At 43.3% G+C, this 16118-nt stretch overlaps 1 protein-coding gene across 2 annotated transcripts in view; it reads right to left on the bottom strand.

Moving 5' to 3' along the window:
* Positions 1 to 16118, bottom strand: part of CTPS1 (CTP synthase 1) — a 183294-nt gene that overhangs the window by 59773 nt on the left and 107403 nt on the right. For both annotated transcript variants that reach the window (XM_069758427.1, XM_069758428.1), the window contains exons 14-15: positions 9699 to 9795; positions 9046 to 9101 (exon numbers count right to left, since the gene is read on the bottom strand). In XM_069758427.1, coding sequence (XP_069614528.1) covers positions 9046 to 9101; positions 9699 to 9795 — 153 coding nt within the window. The remainder of the gene's footprint in view (positions 1 to 9045; positions 9102 to 9698; positions 9796 to 16118) is intronic.

The raw sequence follows: 16118 nt of genomic DNA, 5'->3' as shown, positions 1-16118 counted from the left end.
CAACAAAATATTGAAAATAAAAATATTTTGTTTGGTTTATGTTTATTTGTCCAATTACTTTTGACCTCCTAAAATGTGGAGTGTTTGTAAAGAAATGTGTACAATTCCTACATTTTCTATCAGATATTTTTGTTCAACCCTTCAAATTAAACGTTACAATCTGCACTTGAATTCTGTTGTAGAGGTTTCATTTCAAATCCAATGTGGTGGCATGCAGAGCCCAACTCGCGAAAATTGTGTCACTGTCCAAATATTTCTGGCCCTAACTGTATGTGTGTGTGTGTGTGTGTGTGTGTGTGTGTGTGTGTGTATGCATGAACAGTACAGAACAAAAGTTTGGACACCTCATTTAAAGATTTTTCTGTAATTTCATGACTATGAAAATTGTAAATTCACACTGAAGGCATCAAAACTATGAATTAACACATGTGGAATTATATACTTCACAAAAAAGTGTGAAACAACTGAAATTATGTCTTATATTCTAGGTTCTTCAAAGTAGCCACCTTTTGCTTTGATGACTGCTTTGCACACTCTTGGCATTCTCTTGATGAGCTTCAAGAGGTAGTCACCGGAAATGGTCTTCCAACAATCTTGAAGGAGTTCCCAGAGATGCTTAGCACTTGTTGGCCCTTTTGCCTTCACTCTGCGGTTCAGCTCACCCCAAACCATCTCGATTGGGTTCAGGTCTGGTGACCACCCCATTACTCTCCTTCTTGGTCAAATAGCCCTTACACAACCTGGAGGTGTGTTTGGGGTCATTGTCCTGTTGAAAAATAAATGATGGTCCAACTAAACGCAAACCGGATGGAAAAGCATGCCGCTACAAGATGCTGTGGTAGCCATGCTGGTTCAGTATGCCTTCAATTTTGAATAAATCCCCAACAGTGTCACCAGCAAAGCACCCCCACACCATCACACCTCCTCCTCCATGCTTCATGGTGGGAACCAAGCATGTTGAGTCCATCCGTTCACCTTTTCTGCGTTGCACAAAGACACGGTCGTTGGAACCAAAGATCTCAAATTTGGACTCCCCAGACCAAAGCACAGATTTCCACTGGTCTAATGTCCATTCCTTGTGTTCTTTAGCCCAAACAAGTCTCTTCTGCTTGTTGCCTGTCCTTAACAGTGGTTTACTAGAGCTATTTTACCATGAAGGCCTGCTGCACAAAGTCTCCTCTTAACAATTGTTGTAGAGATGCGTCTTCTGCTTGAACTCTGTGTGGCATTGACCTGGTCTATAATCTGAGCTTTTGTTAACCTGCGATTTCTGAGGCTGGTGACTCGGATAAACTTATCCTCAGAAGCAGAGGTGACTCTTAGTCTTCCTTTCCTGGGGCAGCCCTCATGTGAGCCAGCTTCTTTGTAGCGCTTGATGGTTTTTGCAACTGCACTTGGGGACACTCAAGTTTTCCCAATTTTTCAGACTGACTGACCTTCATTTCTTAAAGTAATGATGGCCACTCGTTTTTCTTTACTTAGCTGCTTTTTTCTTGCCATAATACAAATTCTAACAGTCTATTCAGTAGGACTATCAGCTGACCTGACTGGGCACACCTGTGAAGTGAAAACTATTTCCGGTGTCTACCCCTTGAAGCCCATCAAGAGAATGCCAAGAGTGTGCAAAGCAGTCATCAAAGCAAAAGGTGGCTACTTTGAAGAACCTAGAATATAAGACATGTTTTCAGTTGTTTCACACTTTTTTGTTAAGTATATAATTCCACGTGTGTTAACCCCTTCCCGACCTTTGACGCCACGTAGGCGTCATGAAAGTCGGTGCCATTCCGACCCATGACGCCTATGCGGCGTCATGGAAAGATCGCGTCCCTGCAGATCGGGTGAAAGGGTTAACTCCCATTTCACCCGATCTGCAGGGACAGGGGGAGTGGTAGTTTAGCCCAGGGGGGGTGGCTTCACCCCCTCGTGGCTACGATCGCTCTGATTGGCTGTTGAAAGTGAAACTGCCAATCAGAGCGATTTGTAATATTTCACCCATTATAACGGGTGAAATATTACAATCCAGCCATGGCCGATGCTGAAATATCATCGGCCATGGCTGGAAATACTAGTGTGCCCCCACCCCACCCCTCCGATCGCCCCCCCAGCCCTCCGATCTGGCCGGTACACTGCTCCGGCTCCCCTCCGTCCAGTGCTCCGCTCCCCCCCGTGCTCTTGTCCGCTCCCCCCGTGCTCCAATCACCCCCCCCCCCCGTGCTCCAATCACCCCCCCTGCACTCCGATCCACCCCCCCGGTGCTCCGTTCCACCCCCCCGTGCTCCGTTCCAGCCCCCCCGTGCTCCGTTCCACGCCCCCGTGCTCCGTTCCACCCCTCCCGCGCTCCGATTCCCCCCCCCCGTGCTCCGATCCCCCCCCCCCCCCGTGGTCCCCACCCCACCCCATCATACTTACCGATCCAGCCGGGGTCCCGTCCGTCTTCTCCCTGGGCGCCGCCATCTTCCAAAATGGCGGGCGCATGCGCAGTGCGCCCGCCGAATCTGCCGGCCGGCAGATTCGTTCCAAAGTGCATTTTGATCACTGAGATATAATCTATCTCAGTGATCAAAATAAAAAAAATAATAAATGACCCCCCCCCTTTGTCACCCCCATAGGTAGGGACAATAAAAAAATAAAGAAATTTTTTTTTTTCCACTAATGTTAGAATAGGGTTAGGGTTAGGGGTAGGGTTAGGGGTAGGGTTAGGGGTAGGGCTAGGGGTAGGGTTAGGGCTAGGGGTAGGGTTAGGGGTAGGGTTAGGGCTAGGGTTTCGGTATGTGCACACGTATTCTGGTCCTCTGCGGATTTTTCCGCTGCGGATTTGATAAATCCACAGTGCTAAACCGCTGCGGATTTATGGCGGATTTACCGCGGTTTTTCTGCGCATTTCACTGCGGTTTTACAACTGCGATTTTCTATTTGAGCAGTTGTAAAACCGCTGCGGAATCCGCACAAAGAAGTGACATGCTGCGGAATGTAAACCGCTGCGTTTCCGTGCAGTTTTTCCGCAGCATGGGCACAGCGATTTTTGTTTCCCGTAGGTTTACATTGAACTGTAAACTCATGGGAAACTGCTGCGGATCCGCAGCGTTTTCCGCAGCGTGTGCACATACCTTTAGAATTAGGCTATGTGCACACGGTGCGGATTTGGCTGCGGATTCGCAGCAGTGTTCCATCAGGTTTACAGTACCATGTAAACATATGGAAACCAAATCCGCTGTGCCCATGGTGCAGAAAATACCACGCGGAAACGCTGCGTTGTATTTTCCGCAGCATGTCAATTCTATGTGCGGATTCCGCAGCGTTTTACACCTGTTCCTCAATAGGAATACGCAGGTGAAATCCGCACAAAAAACACTGGAAATCCGCGGAAAATCCGCAGGTAAAACGCAGTGCCTTTTACCCGCGGATTTTTCAAAAATGGTGCGAAAATATCTCACACGAATCCGCAACGTGGGCACATAGCCTTAGGGTTAGGGTTGTTGTTATGGTTAGGGGTGTGTTGGGGTTAGGGTTGTGGTTAGGGGTGTGTTGCGGTTAGGGTTGTGTTTAGGGTTATGGCTACAGTTGGGATTAGGGTTAGGGGTGTGTTGGGGTTAGTGTTGGAGGTAGAATTGAGGGGTTACCACTGTTTAGGCACATCAGGGGTCTCCAAACGCAACATGGCGCCACCATTGATTCCAGCCAATCTCGTATTCAAAAAGTCAAATGGTGCTCCCTCACTTCCGAGCCCTGACGTGTGCCCAAACAGTGGTTTACCCCCACATATGGGGTACCAGCATACTCAGGACAAACTGCGCAACAATTACTGGGGTCCAATTTCTCCTGTTACCCTTGTGAATCAAAAAAAATGCTTGCTAAAACATAATTTTTGAGGAAAGAAAAATGATTTTTTATTTTCACGGCTCTGCATTATAAACTTCTATGAAGCACTTGGGGGTTCAAAGTGCTCACCACACATCTAGATAAGTTCCTTTCGGGGTCTAGTTTCCAAAATGGGGTCACTTGTGGGGGGTTTCTACTGTTTAGGCACATCAGGGGCTCTGCAAACGCAACGTGACGCCCGCAGAGCATTCCATCAAAGTCTGCATTTCAAAACGTCACTACTTCAATTCCAAGCCCCGGCATGTGCCCAAACAGTAGTTTACCCCCACATATGGGGTATCACCATACTCAGGAGAAACTGGACAACAAATATTGGGGTCAAATTTCTCCTGTTACCCTTGGGAAAATTAAAAAATTCTGGGCTAAATAATTATTTTTGAGGAAAGAAAACGTATTTATTATTTTCACGGCTCTGCATTATAAACTTCTATGAAGCACTTGGGGGTTCAAAGTGCTCACCACACATCTAGATAAGTTCCTTTGGGGGTCTAGTTTCCAAAATGGGGTCACTTGTGGGGGGTTTCTACTGTTTAGGCACATCAGGGGCTCTGCAAACGCAACGTGACGCCCACAGAGCATTCCATCAAAGTCTGCATGTCAAAACGTCACTACTTCACTTCCGAGCCCCGGCATGTGCCCAAACAGTGATTTACCCCCACATATGGGGTATCAGCGTACTCAGGAGAAACTGGACAACAACTTTTGGGGTCAAATTTCTCCTGTTACCCTTGGGAAAATAAAAAATTGCAGGCTAAAAGATCATTTTTGAGAAAATAAATTTTTTTTTTTTTTCATGGCTCTGCGTTATAAACTTCTGTGAAGCACTTGGGGGTTCAAAGTCCTCACCACACATCTAGATTAGTTCCTTTGGGGGTCTAGTTTCCAAAATGGTGTCATTTCTGGGGGATCTCCAATGTTTAGGCACACAGGGGCTCTCCAAACGTGACATGGTGTCCGCTAATGATTGGAGCTAATTTTCCATTTAAAAAGCCAAATGGCGTGCCATCCCTTCCGAGCCCTGCCGTGCGCCCAAACAGTGGTTTACCCCCACATATTGGGTATCTGCGTACTCAGGACAAACAGGACAACAATATTTGGGGTCCAATTTCTCCTATTATCCTTGGCAAAATAGGAAATTCCAGGCTAAAAAATCATTTTTGAGGAAAGAAAAATTATTTTTTATTTTCATGGCTCTGCGTTATAAACTTCTGTGAAGCACCTGGGGGTTTAAAGTGCTCACTATGCATCTAAATAAGTTCCTTGGGGGGTCTAGTTTCCAAAATGGGGTCACTTGTGGGGGAGCGCCAATGTTTAGGCACACAGGAGCTCTCCAAACGCGACATGGTGTCCGCTAACAATTGGAGCTAATTTTCCATTCAAAAAGTCAAATGGCGCGCCTTCCCTTCCGAGCCCTGCCGAGTGCCCAAACAGTGGTTTACCCCCACATATGAGGTATCGACGTACTCGGGAGAAATTGCCCAACAAATTTTATGATCCATTTTACCCTACTGCCCATGTGAAAATGAAAAAATTGAGGCGAAAAGAATTTTTGTGTGAAAAAAAAGTATTTTTTCATTTTTACAGATCAATTTGTGAAGCACCTGAGGGTTCAAAGTGCTCACTAGGCATCTAAATAAGTTCCTTGGGGGGTCTAGTTTCCAAAATGGGGTCACTTGTGGGGGAGCGCCAATGTTTAGGCACACAGGAGCTCTCCAAACGCGACATGGTGTCCGCTAACGATGGAAATAATTTTTCATTCAAAAAGTCAAATGGCGCTCCTTCCCTTCCGAGCCTTACCATGTGCCCAAACAGTGGTTTACCCCCACATGTGAGGTATTGGTGTACTCAGGAGAAATTGCCCAACACATTTTAGGATCCATTTTATCCTGTTGCCCATGTGAAAATGAAAAAATTGAGGCTAAAAGAATTTTTTTGTGAAAAAAAAAGTACTTTTTAATTTTTACGGATTAATTTGTGAAGCACCTGGGGGTTCAAAGTGCTCACTATGCATCTAGATAAGTTCCTTGGGGCGTCTAGTTTCCAAAATGGGGTCACTTGTGGGGGAGCTTCAATTTTTAGGCACACGAGGGCTCTCCAAACGTGACATGGTGTCCGCTAAAGAGTGGAGCCAATTTTTGATTCAAAAAGTCAAATGGCGCTCCTTCCCTTCCAAGCCCTGCCGTGCGCCCAAACAGTGGTTTACCCCCACATATGAGGTATGAGCGTACTCAGGACAAATTGGACAACAACTTTCGTGGTTCAGTTTCTCCTTTTACCATTGGGAAAATAAAAAAATTGTTGCTAAAAGATAATTTTTGTGACTAAAAAGTTAAATGTTCATTTTTTCCTTCCATGTTGCTTCTGCTGCTGTGAAGCACCTGAAGGGTTAATAAACTTCTTGAATGTGGTTTTGAGTACCTTGAGGGGTGCAGTTTTTAGAATGGTGTCACTTTTGGGTATTTTCAGCCATATAGACCCCTCAAACTGACTTCAAATGTGAGGTGGTCCCTAAAAAAATGGTTTTGTAAATTTCGTTGTAAAAATGACAAATCGCTGGTCAAATTTTAACCCTTATAACTTCCTAACAAAAAAAAAATTTGTTTCCAAAATTGTGCTGATGTAAAGTAAACATGTGGGAAATGTTATTTATTAACTATTTTGTGTCACATATCTCTCTGGTTTAACAGAATAAAAATTCAAAATGTGAAAATTGCGAAATTTTCAAAATTTTCGCCAAATTTCCGTTTTTATCACAAATAAACGCAGAATTTATTGACCTAAATTTACCACTAACATGAAGCCCAATATGTCACGAAAAAACAATCTCAGAACCGCTAGGATCCGTTGAAGCGTTCCTGAGTTATTACCTCATAAAGGGACACTGGTCAGAATTGCAAAAAACGGCAAGGTCTTTAAGGTCAAAATAGGCTGGGTCATGAAGGGGTTAATTCTTAGTTTTGATGCCTTCAGTGTGAATTTACAATTTTCATAGTCATGAAAATACAGAAAAATCTTTAAATGAGAAGGTGTGTCCAAACTTTTGGTCTGTATGTATGTATGTATGTATGTATGTATGTATGTATGGGATTGGCATCTGCACCGTCGCAGCTACAGCCACAAAATTTTGCAGTCACACGCCTGGACCCCGAGAGCGTCATAGGCTATATTGTGAGGTGAAATTTTAACCCCGCGCGTTCCAATTCACCAAACAATTTTGCCCCCATCTACATAATGGGGAAAAAGTGAAAGGAAAAATGTTGGAGGCAAATTGACAGCTGCCAGATGTGAACAAGGGGGACTTAAAGAGTGAGAGCGATGGCGCCAAAGAGTATATACCGTACAGTTGCTAAGGTGGGGCCCCGACATGGGATACTCACCACACAGGGATATGAACACACACACACAAAATGCACCACACACTACCACGTGCTTGAACACATATACCACCTTCAGCACACATTTCACCACACATACACCAACCTCGCCACATAAGTCGAAACACAAAAGTCACCGCTCAAAACTCGCCAAGCGCAAAATTCGCCACATGCAAAACTAGGCTCACGCAAATCTATCCACACATGCAAAACTGACCTCATGGAAAACTCGCCACACGCAAAACTTGCACACGCGGAAAAATTGCCACATGCACAAAAGTTGCAAAACATGCAAAAGTTGCCTCACACAAAACTTGCACATACTCAAAATGCACCACACAAGACTCGCCATGTGCAAAACTTGCTGCACACAACTTGCTACACTAACCTGTCACATGGAACTCGACACAAAAAGTTGCTACACGCATGTCGCCACACGCAACTCAACACACACAACTTGACACATGAAACTCGCCCTAAAACACACACAAGGCTGGTATTATTTTTCAAAAATAAAAATCTGATTAATAAGCAGACACTACAAGAGCAACAAATGTACCATATAGGAAATATGGCAGCTGTCAGTCACATGACCTGTCTATTATGTGTATGTGTGAGCTAATATATACTGCCAGGGGGGAGGGCTTCCTGTTGGCTGGTGATTTATTTATCAGGCTGCCAATATAACTTACAAATAATGAGGTAAAAATACTGACCAAATAACGTGTGAACGAGGTCTAATACAGGAGGAGATGACATACAGATATATACTATATACAGGAGTAGATTACATACAGGTATATACTATATACAGGAGATGACAGGTGTACTATATATAAGGGCTTGTTTCCATTTGCGAGAAACACATCCGTGTCTCGCATGTGGAAACGAAGCTCTGGCGCCGGCACTCCAGAGTGGAGCGTGCTGCCGCATAGCAACACATGCAGCCGCACGCTCCACTCTGGAGTGACGGCACCAGAGCTTCGTTTCCACATGCGAGACACGGACGTGTTTCTCGCAAATGGAAACAAGCCCTAAGGGAGATGACAAACATGTATATACATAGGCGAAAATGAGAGGTGTGAGGTGAAAATGACAGGTGTGAGGTGAAAATGACAGGTGTGAGGTGAAAATGACAGGTGTGAGGTGAAAATGACAGGTGTGAGGTAAAAATGACAGGTGTGAGTTAAAAATGACAGGTGTGAGTTAAAAATGACAGGTGTGAGGTAAAAATGACAGGTGTGAGGTAAAAATGACAGGTGTGAGGTAAAAATGACAGGTGTGAGGTAAAAATGACAGGTGTGAGGTAAAAATGACAGGTGTGAGGTAAAAATGACAGGTGAGAGATAAAAATGAGAGGTGTGAGGTAAAAATTAAAAGGTGTGAGTGCAAAATGAGGAGTGATCAGAAAATGACAGATGTGAGGTCGAAATGACAAGTGTTAGGGGGGAATGAGAGGAGTGAGGGGGAAAAAGAGGTGTGAGGGAGAAAATGAGAGATGTGAGGGGGAAATTAAGAGAAGTGAGGTGCTATAACTAACCACAGATATTTACTATGCCCATGCAACGCCGGGCTCTTCAGCTAGTATGGAATAAAAGGTGTATGGCTGTTTCTGGTAATCATTGCCTAAATTTGCTCACCTTTAGACCAATTTTCAATAGGGATTTACCAAATTTTTTATATAGATATTTTTTGTTATACAAAAAAGAAAGCATGGTGGAGTGTTGAATGCGAGAAAATTAAACCCACATGATGAGTACTAGTGGAAAGAAAGGAATAAGAACCCAAGTACCTCATATCTGTGCCGATGTCTTTCTTCTATAAACTCCTGACCACCATAAAGTTTTCCTAGAGAAGGAAAATGTGAACATAGATCATAAAACTTCTTACATTTCAATAATATCTCTATTCATTTTACATTCTAATGATTAAAGGGAACCTGTCAGCAAGATTGTGCACAGTAACCTACAGACAGTGTCACGTCAGCGCCGTTATACTGATTAATATGATACTGGGGGGTCACCCAATCATTCAACAGCGCCGCCTGCCTGATGAATGTAAATATTTTATTAAAAACAATTACATACAGTATGTAAATTAGGGGGCAGGTCAGTGAGGAAATCAGTGACTTGTCATAAGCCATACAGATGAATACCTAATCAGAGCACCACATTAAGACGCCCCACAGGCCGCCCCGGGGCACGAGCATATCATTAACTCAAAACTAAAAATAACGATTAAACAACAACAACAACAACCACAAGACGGATTTCATCACTCATGTATCATTTTATTTAGTATAAAGGCTCCGACCTGACACTGTCTGAAGGTTACTGTGCACAATCCTGCTAACAGGTTCCCTTTAATATTAGCATGAACAGAAATACAACAAAGTCACACAACAAAAGTCCCAAAATATGTACAGATATAATCCAAATCACATACTCAAGATGGAATTCTGTGAGTGGAAGATTGTTCTCCTCTTTCCCAATCTCATGGTCCCACCCATCTGGCCTGGGTTGTGTTCAGGCATGTCAATAACCTGTAGAAGTGTAAGAGGAATATTAGGAAGAGAGAAGCTTATTAAAGAGCTAATACTGTGTAGTGTTGTGAAGTAACAGAGTAGGCAGCAAGATCAGAGTCGTATAAAGGTACCTTCACACTAAGCAACGCTGCAGCGATACCGACAACGATGTCGATCGCTGCAGCGTCGCTGTTTGGTCGCTGGAGAGCTGTCACACAGACAGCTCTCCAGCGACCAACGATGCCGGTAACCAGGGTAAACATCGGGTTACTAAGCGCAGGGCCGCGCTTAGTAACCCGATGTTTACCATGGTTACCATCGTAAAAGTAAAAAAAACAAACACTACATACTTACCTTCGCTGTCTGTCCCCGGCGCTCTGCTTTCCTGCACTCACTGAGCACAGCGGCCGGAAAGCAGAGCGGTGACGTCACCGCTGTGCTTTCCGGCTGGCCGTCGCTGACACAGGATGCAGGAGGAGTGCAGAGAAGCAGAGCGCCGGGGATAGACAGCTGAAGGTAAGTATGTAGTGTTTGTTTTTTTTTACTTTTACGCTGGTAACCAGGGTAAACATTGGGTTACTAAGCGCGGCCCTGCGCTTAGTAACCCGATGTTAACCCTGGTTACCAGTGAAGACATCGCTGAATCGGCGTCACACACGCCGATTCAGCGATGTCTGCAGGGAGTCCAGCGACGAAATAAAGTTCTGGACTTTCTGCAGCGACCAACGATGGCACAGCAGGGGCCTGATCGCTGCTGTGTCTCAAACACAACGATATCGCTAGCCAGGACGCTGCAACGTCACGGATCGCTAGCGATATCGTTGTGAAGTTGTTAAGTGTGAAGGTACCTTAATTCAACATGTCCTCATTTAACCTCTTCTCGAGAGGCACAGTATATATGGCTAAGCCCACCATCATCAGGGGCTTATCTACAGCATTCTGTAACACTGTAGATAAGCCCCGATGTATCCTAAAAGATGAGAAATAAAGTATCTGTACCGTCTCCCGAATCTGCGATTGCTGTGATTGACTGATCGATTATGTGAAGTATAGTGTGGCACTACCGTGAGGTGCTCAAGGAGGTTACCAAAACCAATGTGCAGTAATATAAACAACTTGGCACTTAACTTAGTATGTCATTGCAAAAGGAAGGATTTTTTAAATTATTTTTGCAGTCTGTAAACGTTCGGTCTTATCTACACCTTCATCAGTCTAAAAGGTTTATGTTCGGTAAAGGAGTTACTCCTATCAGAATTCACGTGTAGAGAATAGGTATAACTGTCTCAAGATCGCATATAGTAGACTTTATTGGGTTGCAGTCTTAGTACTGGCATAGAATGTGCCACAGGGGCTTAATGTGCTCCATATAAAGGGTCCCTGCTGTGGAAATAAGGTGAGGGCTGCTTCCGGGTCCTGCAGGGAGGTGGCTTAAAAGCGCCTGCTCAGAGCAGGCACATTTTTGTGCACATGTTGCGGACTTTTCCGCAAAAAAAAAAAAAACCGCATGCGGAAAAATACGCAGCATGATCATTAATTTTTGTGGATTTCCCACTATGTTATTGAATTGGGAAGCTCCGGGAAAAAAAAAAAAAAATCCGCACAAAATCAGCGCAAGAAACGCGACAAAACCGAGCGTACAATGCGAGAAAAACGCGTGCTGATTTTATGCGGAAAATCTCCTGTTTTGATCAGGAAATTTCCGCACAAAATCCTGACGTGTGCACATAGCCTTAGGGTTGGGGCTATAGTTAGGGTTTGGATTACATTTACGGTGGGCATTAGGGTTGGGATTAGGGGTGTGTCAGGGTAAGGGGTGTGGTTAGGGTTATTGTTGGGGTAAGGGGCATGTTCGGGTTAGGGGTGTGATTAGGGTTACGGTTAGGGTTGGGATTAGGGGTGTGTTTGGATTAGGGTTTCAGTTAGAATTGGGGGGTTTCCACTGTTTAGACACATCAAGGGCTCTCCAAACGTGACATGGCGTCCAATCTCAATTCCAGCCAATTCTGCATTGAAAAAGTAAAACCGTGCTCCTTCCTTCCCTTTGGAGCTCTCCCGTGCGCCCAAACAGGGGTTTACCCCAACATATGGGGTATCAGCGTACTCAGGACAAATTGAACAACAACTATTGTGGTCAAAGTTCTCTTGTTACCCTTGGGAAAATAAAAAATTGAACACTTGGGGGTTCAAAGTTCTCACAACACATCTAGTTCTGTTCCTTGGAGGGGTCTAGTTTCCAATATGGGGTCACTTGTGGGTGTTTCTACTGTTTAGGTACATCAGGGGCTCTGCAAACACAATGTGACGCCTGCAGACCATTCCATCTAAGTCTGATTCCAAACAGCGCTCCTTCCCCTCCGAGCTCTGCCATGCGCCCAAACAGTGGTTTATCCCCACATATGGGGTATCAGCGTACTCAGGACAAATTGCACAACAACTTTTGGGGTTTAGTTTCTTCTGTTACCCTTGGAAAAATAAAAAATTGAGGGAGAAAAGATCATTTTTGTGAAAGTATGATTTTTTATTTTTACGGCTCTACATTATCAAAGTGCTCACTACACATCTAGGTAAGTTCCTTAGGGCAGGGGTGTCAAACTGCATTCCTCAAGAGCTGCAAACAGGTCATGTTTTCAGGATTTCCTTGTACTGCACAGGTGATAATTTAATCACCTACACACATAATGATTGCAGCACCTTGTGCAAAGCTAAGGAAATCTTGAAAACCCGCATGGTTTGCGGCCCTCGAGGAATGCAGTTTGACACCCCTGCCTTAGGGGGTCTACTTTCCAAAATGGTGTCACTTGTGGGTTTCAATGTTTAGGCACATCAGGGGCTCTCCAAACGCAACGTGGCTTCCCATCTCAATTCCAGTCAATTTTGCATTGAAAAGTCAAACGGAGCTCCTTCGCTTCCGAGCTCTGTCATGCCCCCCAAAAAGTGGTTTACTCAGGACAAATTGTACAACTTTTGGGTTCCAATTTCTTCGGTTACCCTTGGGAAAATAAAACAAATTGGAGCTGAAGTAAATTTTTTGTGAAAAAAGTTAAAATGTTCAATTTTTTAAAACATTCCAAGAATTCCTGTAAAACACCTGAAGGGTTAATAAACTTCTTGAATGTGGTTTTGAGCACCTTGAGGGGTGCAGTTTTTAGAATGGTGTCACACTTTGTTATTTTCTATCATATAGAACCCTCAAAGTGACTTCAAATGAGATGTGGTCCCTAAAAAAAAAAAATGGTGTTGTAAAAATGAGAAATTGCTGGTCAATTTTTAACCCTTATAACTTCTTAACAAAAAAAATTTTGGTTCCAAAATTGTGCTGATGTAAAGTAGACATGTGGGAAATGTCACTTATTAATTATTTTACGTGACATATCTCTGTGATTTAAGGGCATAAAAATTCAAAGTTGGAAAATTGCAAATTTATAAAATTTTCGCCAAATTTCCATTTGTTTTACAAATAAACGCAAGTTATATCAAAGAAATGTTACCACTATCATGAAGTACAATATGTCACGAGAAAACAATGTCAGAATCGCCAAGATCCATTGAAGCGTTCCAGAGTTATAACCCAGGGGTGTCAAACTGCACAACCTACACAAATAATGAGTTGGTGATTAAATTATCACCTGTGCAGTACAAGGAAGTCCTGAAAACATGACCTGTTTGCAGCCCTCAAGGAATGCAGTTTGACACCCCTGTTATAACCTCATAAAGGGACAGTGGTCAGAATTGTAAAAATTGGCCCGTCATTAACGTGCAAACCACCCTTGGGGCTTAAAGGGATTCACCCTTTCCTTACCCGCTGGCTGCATGCTGGCTGCAATATTGGATTGAAGTTCATTCTCTGTCCTCCATAGTACACGCCTGCGCAAGGCAAGATTGCTTTGTGCAGGCATGTACTACGGAGGACAGAGAATGAACTTCAATCCAATATTGCAGCCAGCGGGTAAGGAAAGGGTGAATCAAACACCCGAAAACCCCGCCTCTATGGCTGAAAATTGTTCCCTCCAAATTTAGGTGACAGAGTCCCTTTAAGGGCAAAAAATGTAAAGTTGGAAAATTGCGAAATTTTTATGTAAATTCAAAAACTGAAAAGTGGGGCGTGCAATATTATTCGGCCCCTTTACTTTCAGTACAGAAAACTCACTCCAGAAGTTCATTGTGGATCTCTGAATGATCCAATGTTGTCCTAAATGCCTAATGATGATAATAATTTTATTTATAAAGCGCCAACATATTCCGCAGCGCTTTACGAAATATAGAGGGGACTTGTACAGACAATAGACATTACAGCATAACAGAAATCACAGTTCAAAATAGATACCAAGAGGAATGAGGGCCCTGCTCGCAAGCTTACAAACTATGAGGAAAAGGGGAGACACGAGAGGTCGATGGTAACAATTGCTTTAGTCGGACCAGTCATAGTGTAAGGCTCAGGTGTTCATGTAAAGCTGCATGAACCAGTTAACTGCCTAAGTATGTAGCAGTATAGACACAGAGGGCTATTAACCCTCCGTCACATACAACTGATCTGACAGGCGCTTCTCTTTTACTTTCATTTCTCCTTCCTCACCAGATTGTGAGGAAACCCCCTCCCTCCAGGTAGTCTCCTGTCTCTTGAAGGTCTGTGAAACCTGATATCACAGTTGGATTTCAGAGCTTCAGGGGAGAGGATATAGCTGCACAGATCTCTCAGGCTCATTGTATGTGAATACGTCACATTCAGTAAGGTTGGTATTTTATGTTTTTATTCATCACAATAGTTTATTTAGCTTGTTTTATGAATGTATAGCACAAAATGTGAGGATATTTCATAGAAATAAGGGAGATTTTATAAAAGAAAGTGTGCTGCTCAGGCATATACAGTAGTTCCCTAACATATTCCTTCTCTTGCTTCAGATTATCTGCTGAAATGGAGAGGAAAATGTACAATTTATCCAAACAACTTGATGTTGAGGAAGTAACAAACATGCTGTTAGATGATAGAGACCTCACACTGAATGAGGATTTAGGAGAGGAAAGTGAGATTGATTCTCATGATGAGGTGGAAGAATGTGTCCTGGATTCTGAAACAGAGCAAGATGGTGACAGTGGTGAGGATGAAGAAGTTGGATCATATTATATTGGAAAAGATAAAAATACTAAATGGAACAAGAAGCCATTCCAGAAAAAACGTAGGGAACCTTTAAACATTATTACTCACCTTCCTGCAGTAATAGGAACTGCACGTAATGCAAAAACTGCAGTTGAATGCTGGAACAGTATATTTACAGATGACATTCTGGACTCTATTGTCACATATACCAACCAATATATAGACATTATAAAGGACAAGTACATCTGCAACAGAACCATCAAGCCCACAGATGAAATAGAACTGCGTGCTTTTTTTGGATTACTGTACCTTGCAGGAGTTTATAGGGCAAATAGACAAAGTTTGGAGGAACTTTGGGGTAAAGATGGGGATGGAGTTGAAAAATTTAGCCTTGTTATGTCCATAAATAGATTCAAGATTCTAATTCGTTGCCTTCGGTTTGACGACAGAACTACCCGAACCGAACGCAAAACACATGACCGACTTGCTCCAATTCGTGATATATTTCAAAGATTTGTTGTAAACTGTAAACAAAGTTATTACCCTGGAGAGAATCTCACTATTGACGAAATGCTCCCTGGTTTTCGTGGTAGATGTGCCTTTCGTCAATATATTCCATCAAAGCCAAACAAATATGGAATAAAAATTTATGCCCTTGTTGATGCCAGTAAGACCTACACTTACAACCTGGAAGTTTATGCAGGAAAACAACCAGAAGGTCCTTACTGTGTGAGCAACAAACCCATTGATGTTGTAAAAAGACTGGCTGAACCCTTATTTGGATCGGGTCGCAATATTACAGCTGACAATTGGTTTACAAGTTGTGATCTGATTGATTATCTGAAAATTCAGAAGCTGTCATATGTGGGAACTGTAAGAAAAAACAAAAGGGAATTGCCGCCACAGTTTGTAAGTGTGAAAGAGAGACAACAGTACAGCAGTATGTTTGCATTCCATAATGGAAAGGCTTTAGTTTCCTATGTACCACATGCCAAAAAAATCGTACTTCTTCTATCAACACTTCATGATGATGCTGCCATCGATCCTGGGACTGGGGCAGAAAAAAACCCGGAGATAATTACATTTTACAATGCCACCAAAGGGGGTGTGGATACAGCAGATCAGATGTGCTCCACTTTCAACGTCAGCAGAAACATCAAACGCTGGCCAATGGTCATATTTTTTGCTATGTTGAATTTGGGTGGTATAAATTCACAAGTAATTTATCTTGAAAACAGGCTTGAAC

Source organism: Ranitomeya imitator, chromosome 3 (genome assembly GCF_032444005.1).
Source record: "Ranitomeya imitator isolate aRanImi1 chromosome 3, aRanImi1.pri, whole genome shotgun sequence".
Lineage (NCBI taxonomy): Eukaryota > Metazoa > Chordata > Amphibia > Anura > Dendrobatidae > Ranitomeya > Ranitomeya imitator.
The sequence above is the reverse complement of the archived record's forward strand: the minus strand, read 5'-3'. Positions and strand labels throughout refer to the sequence as shown.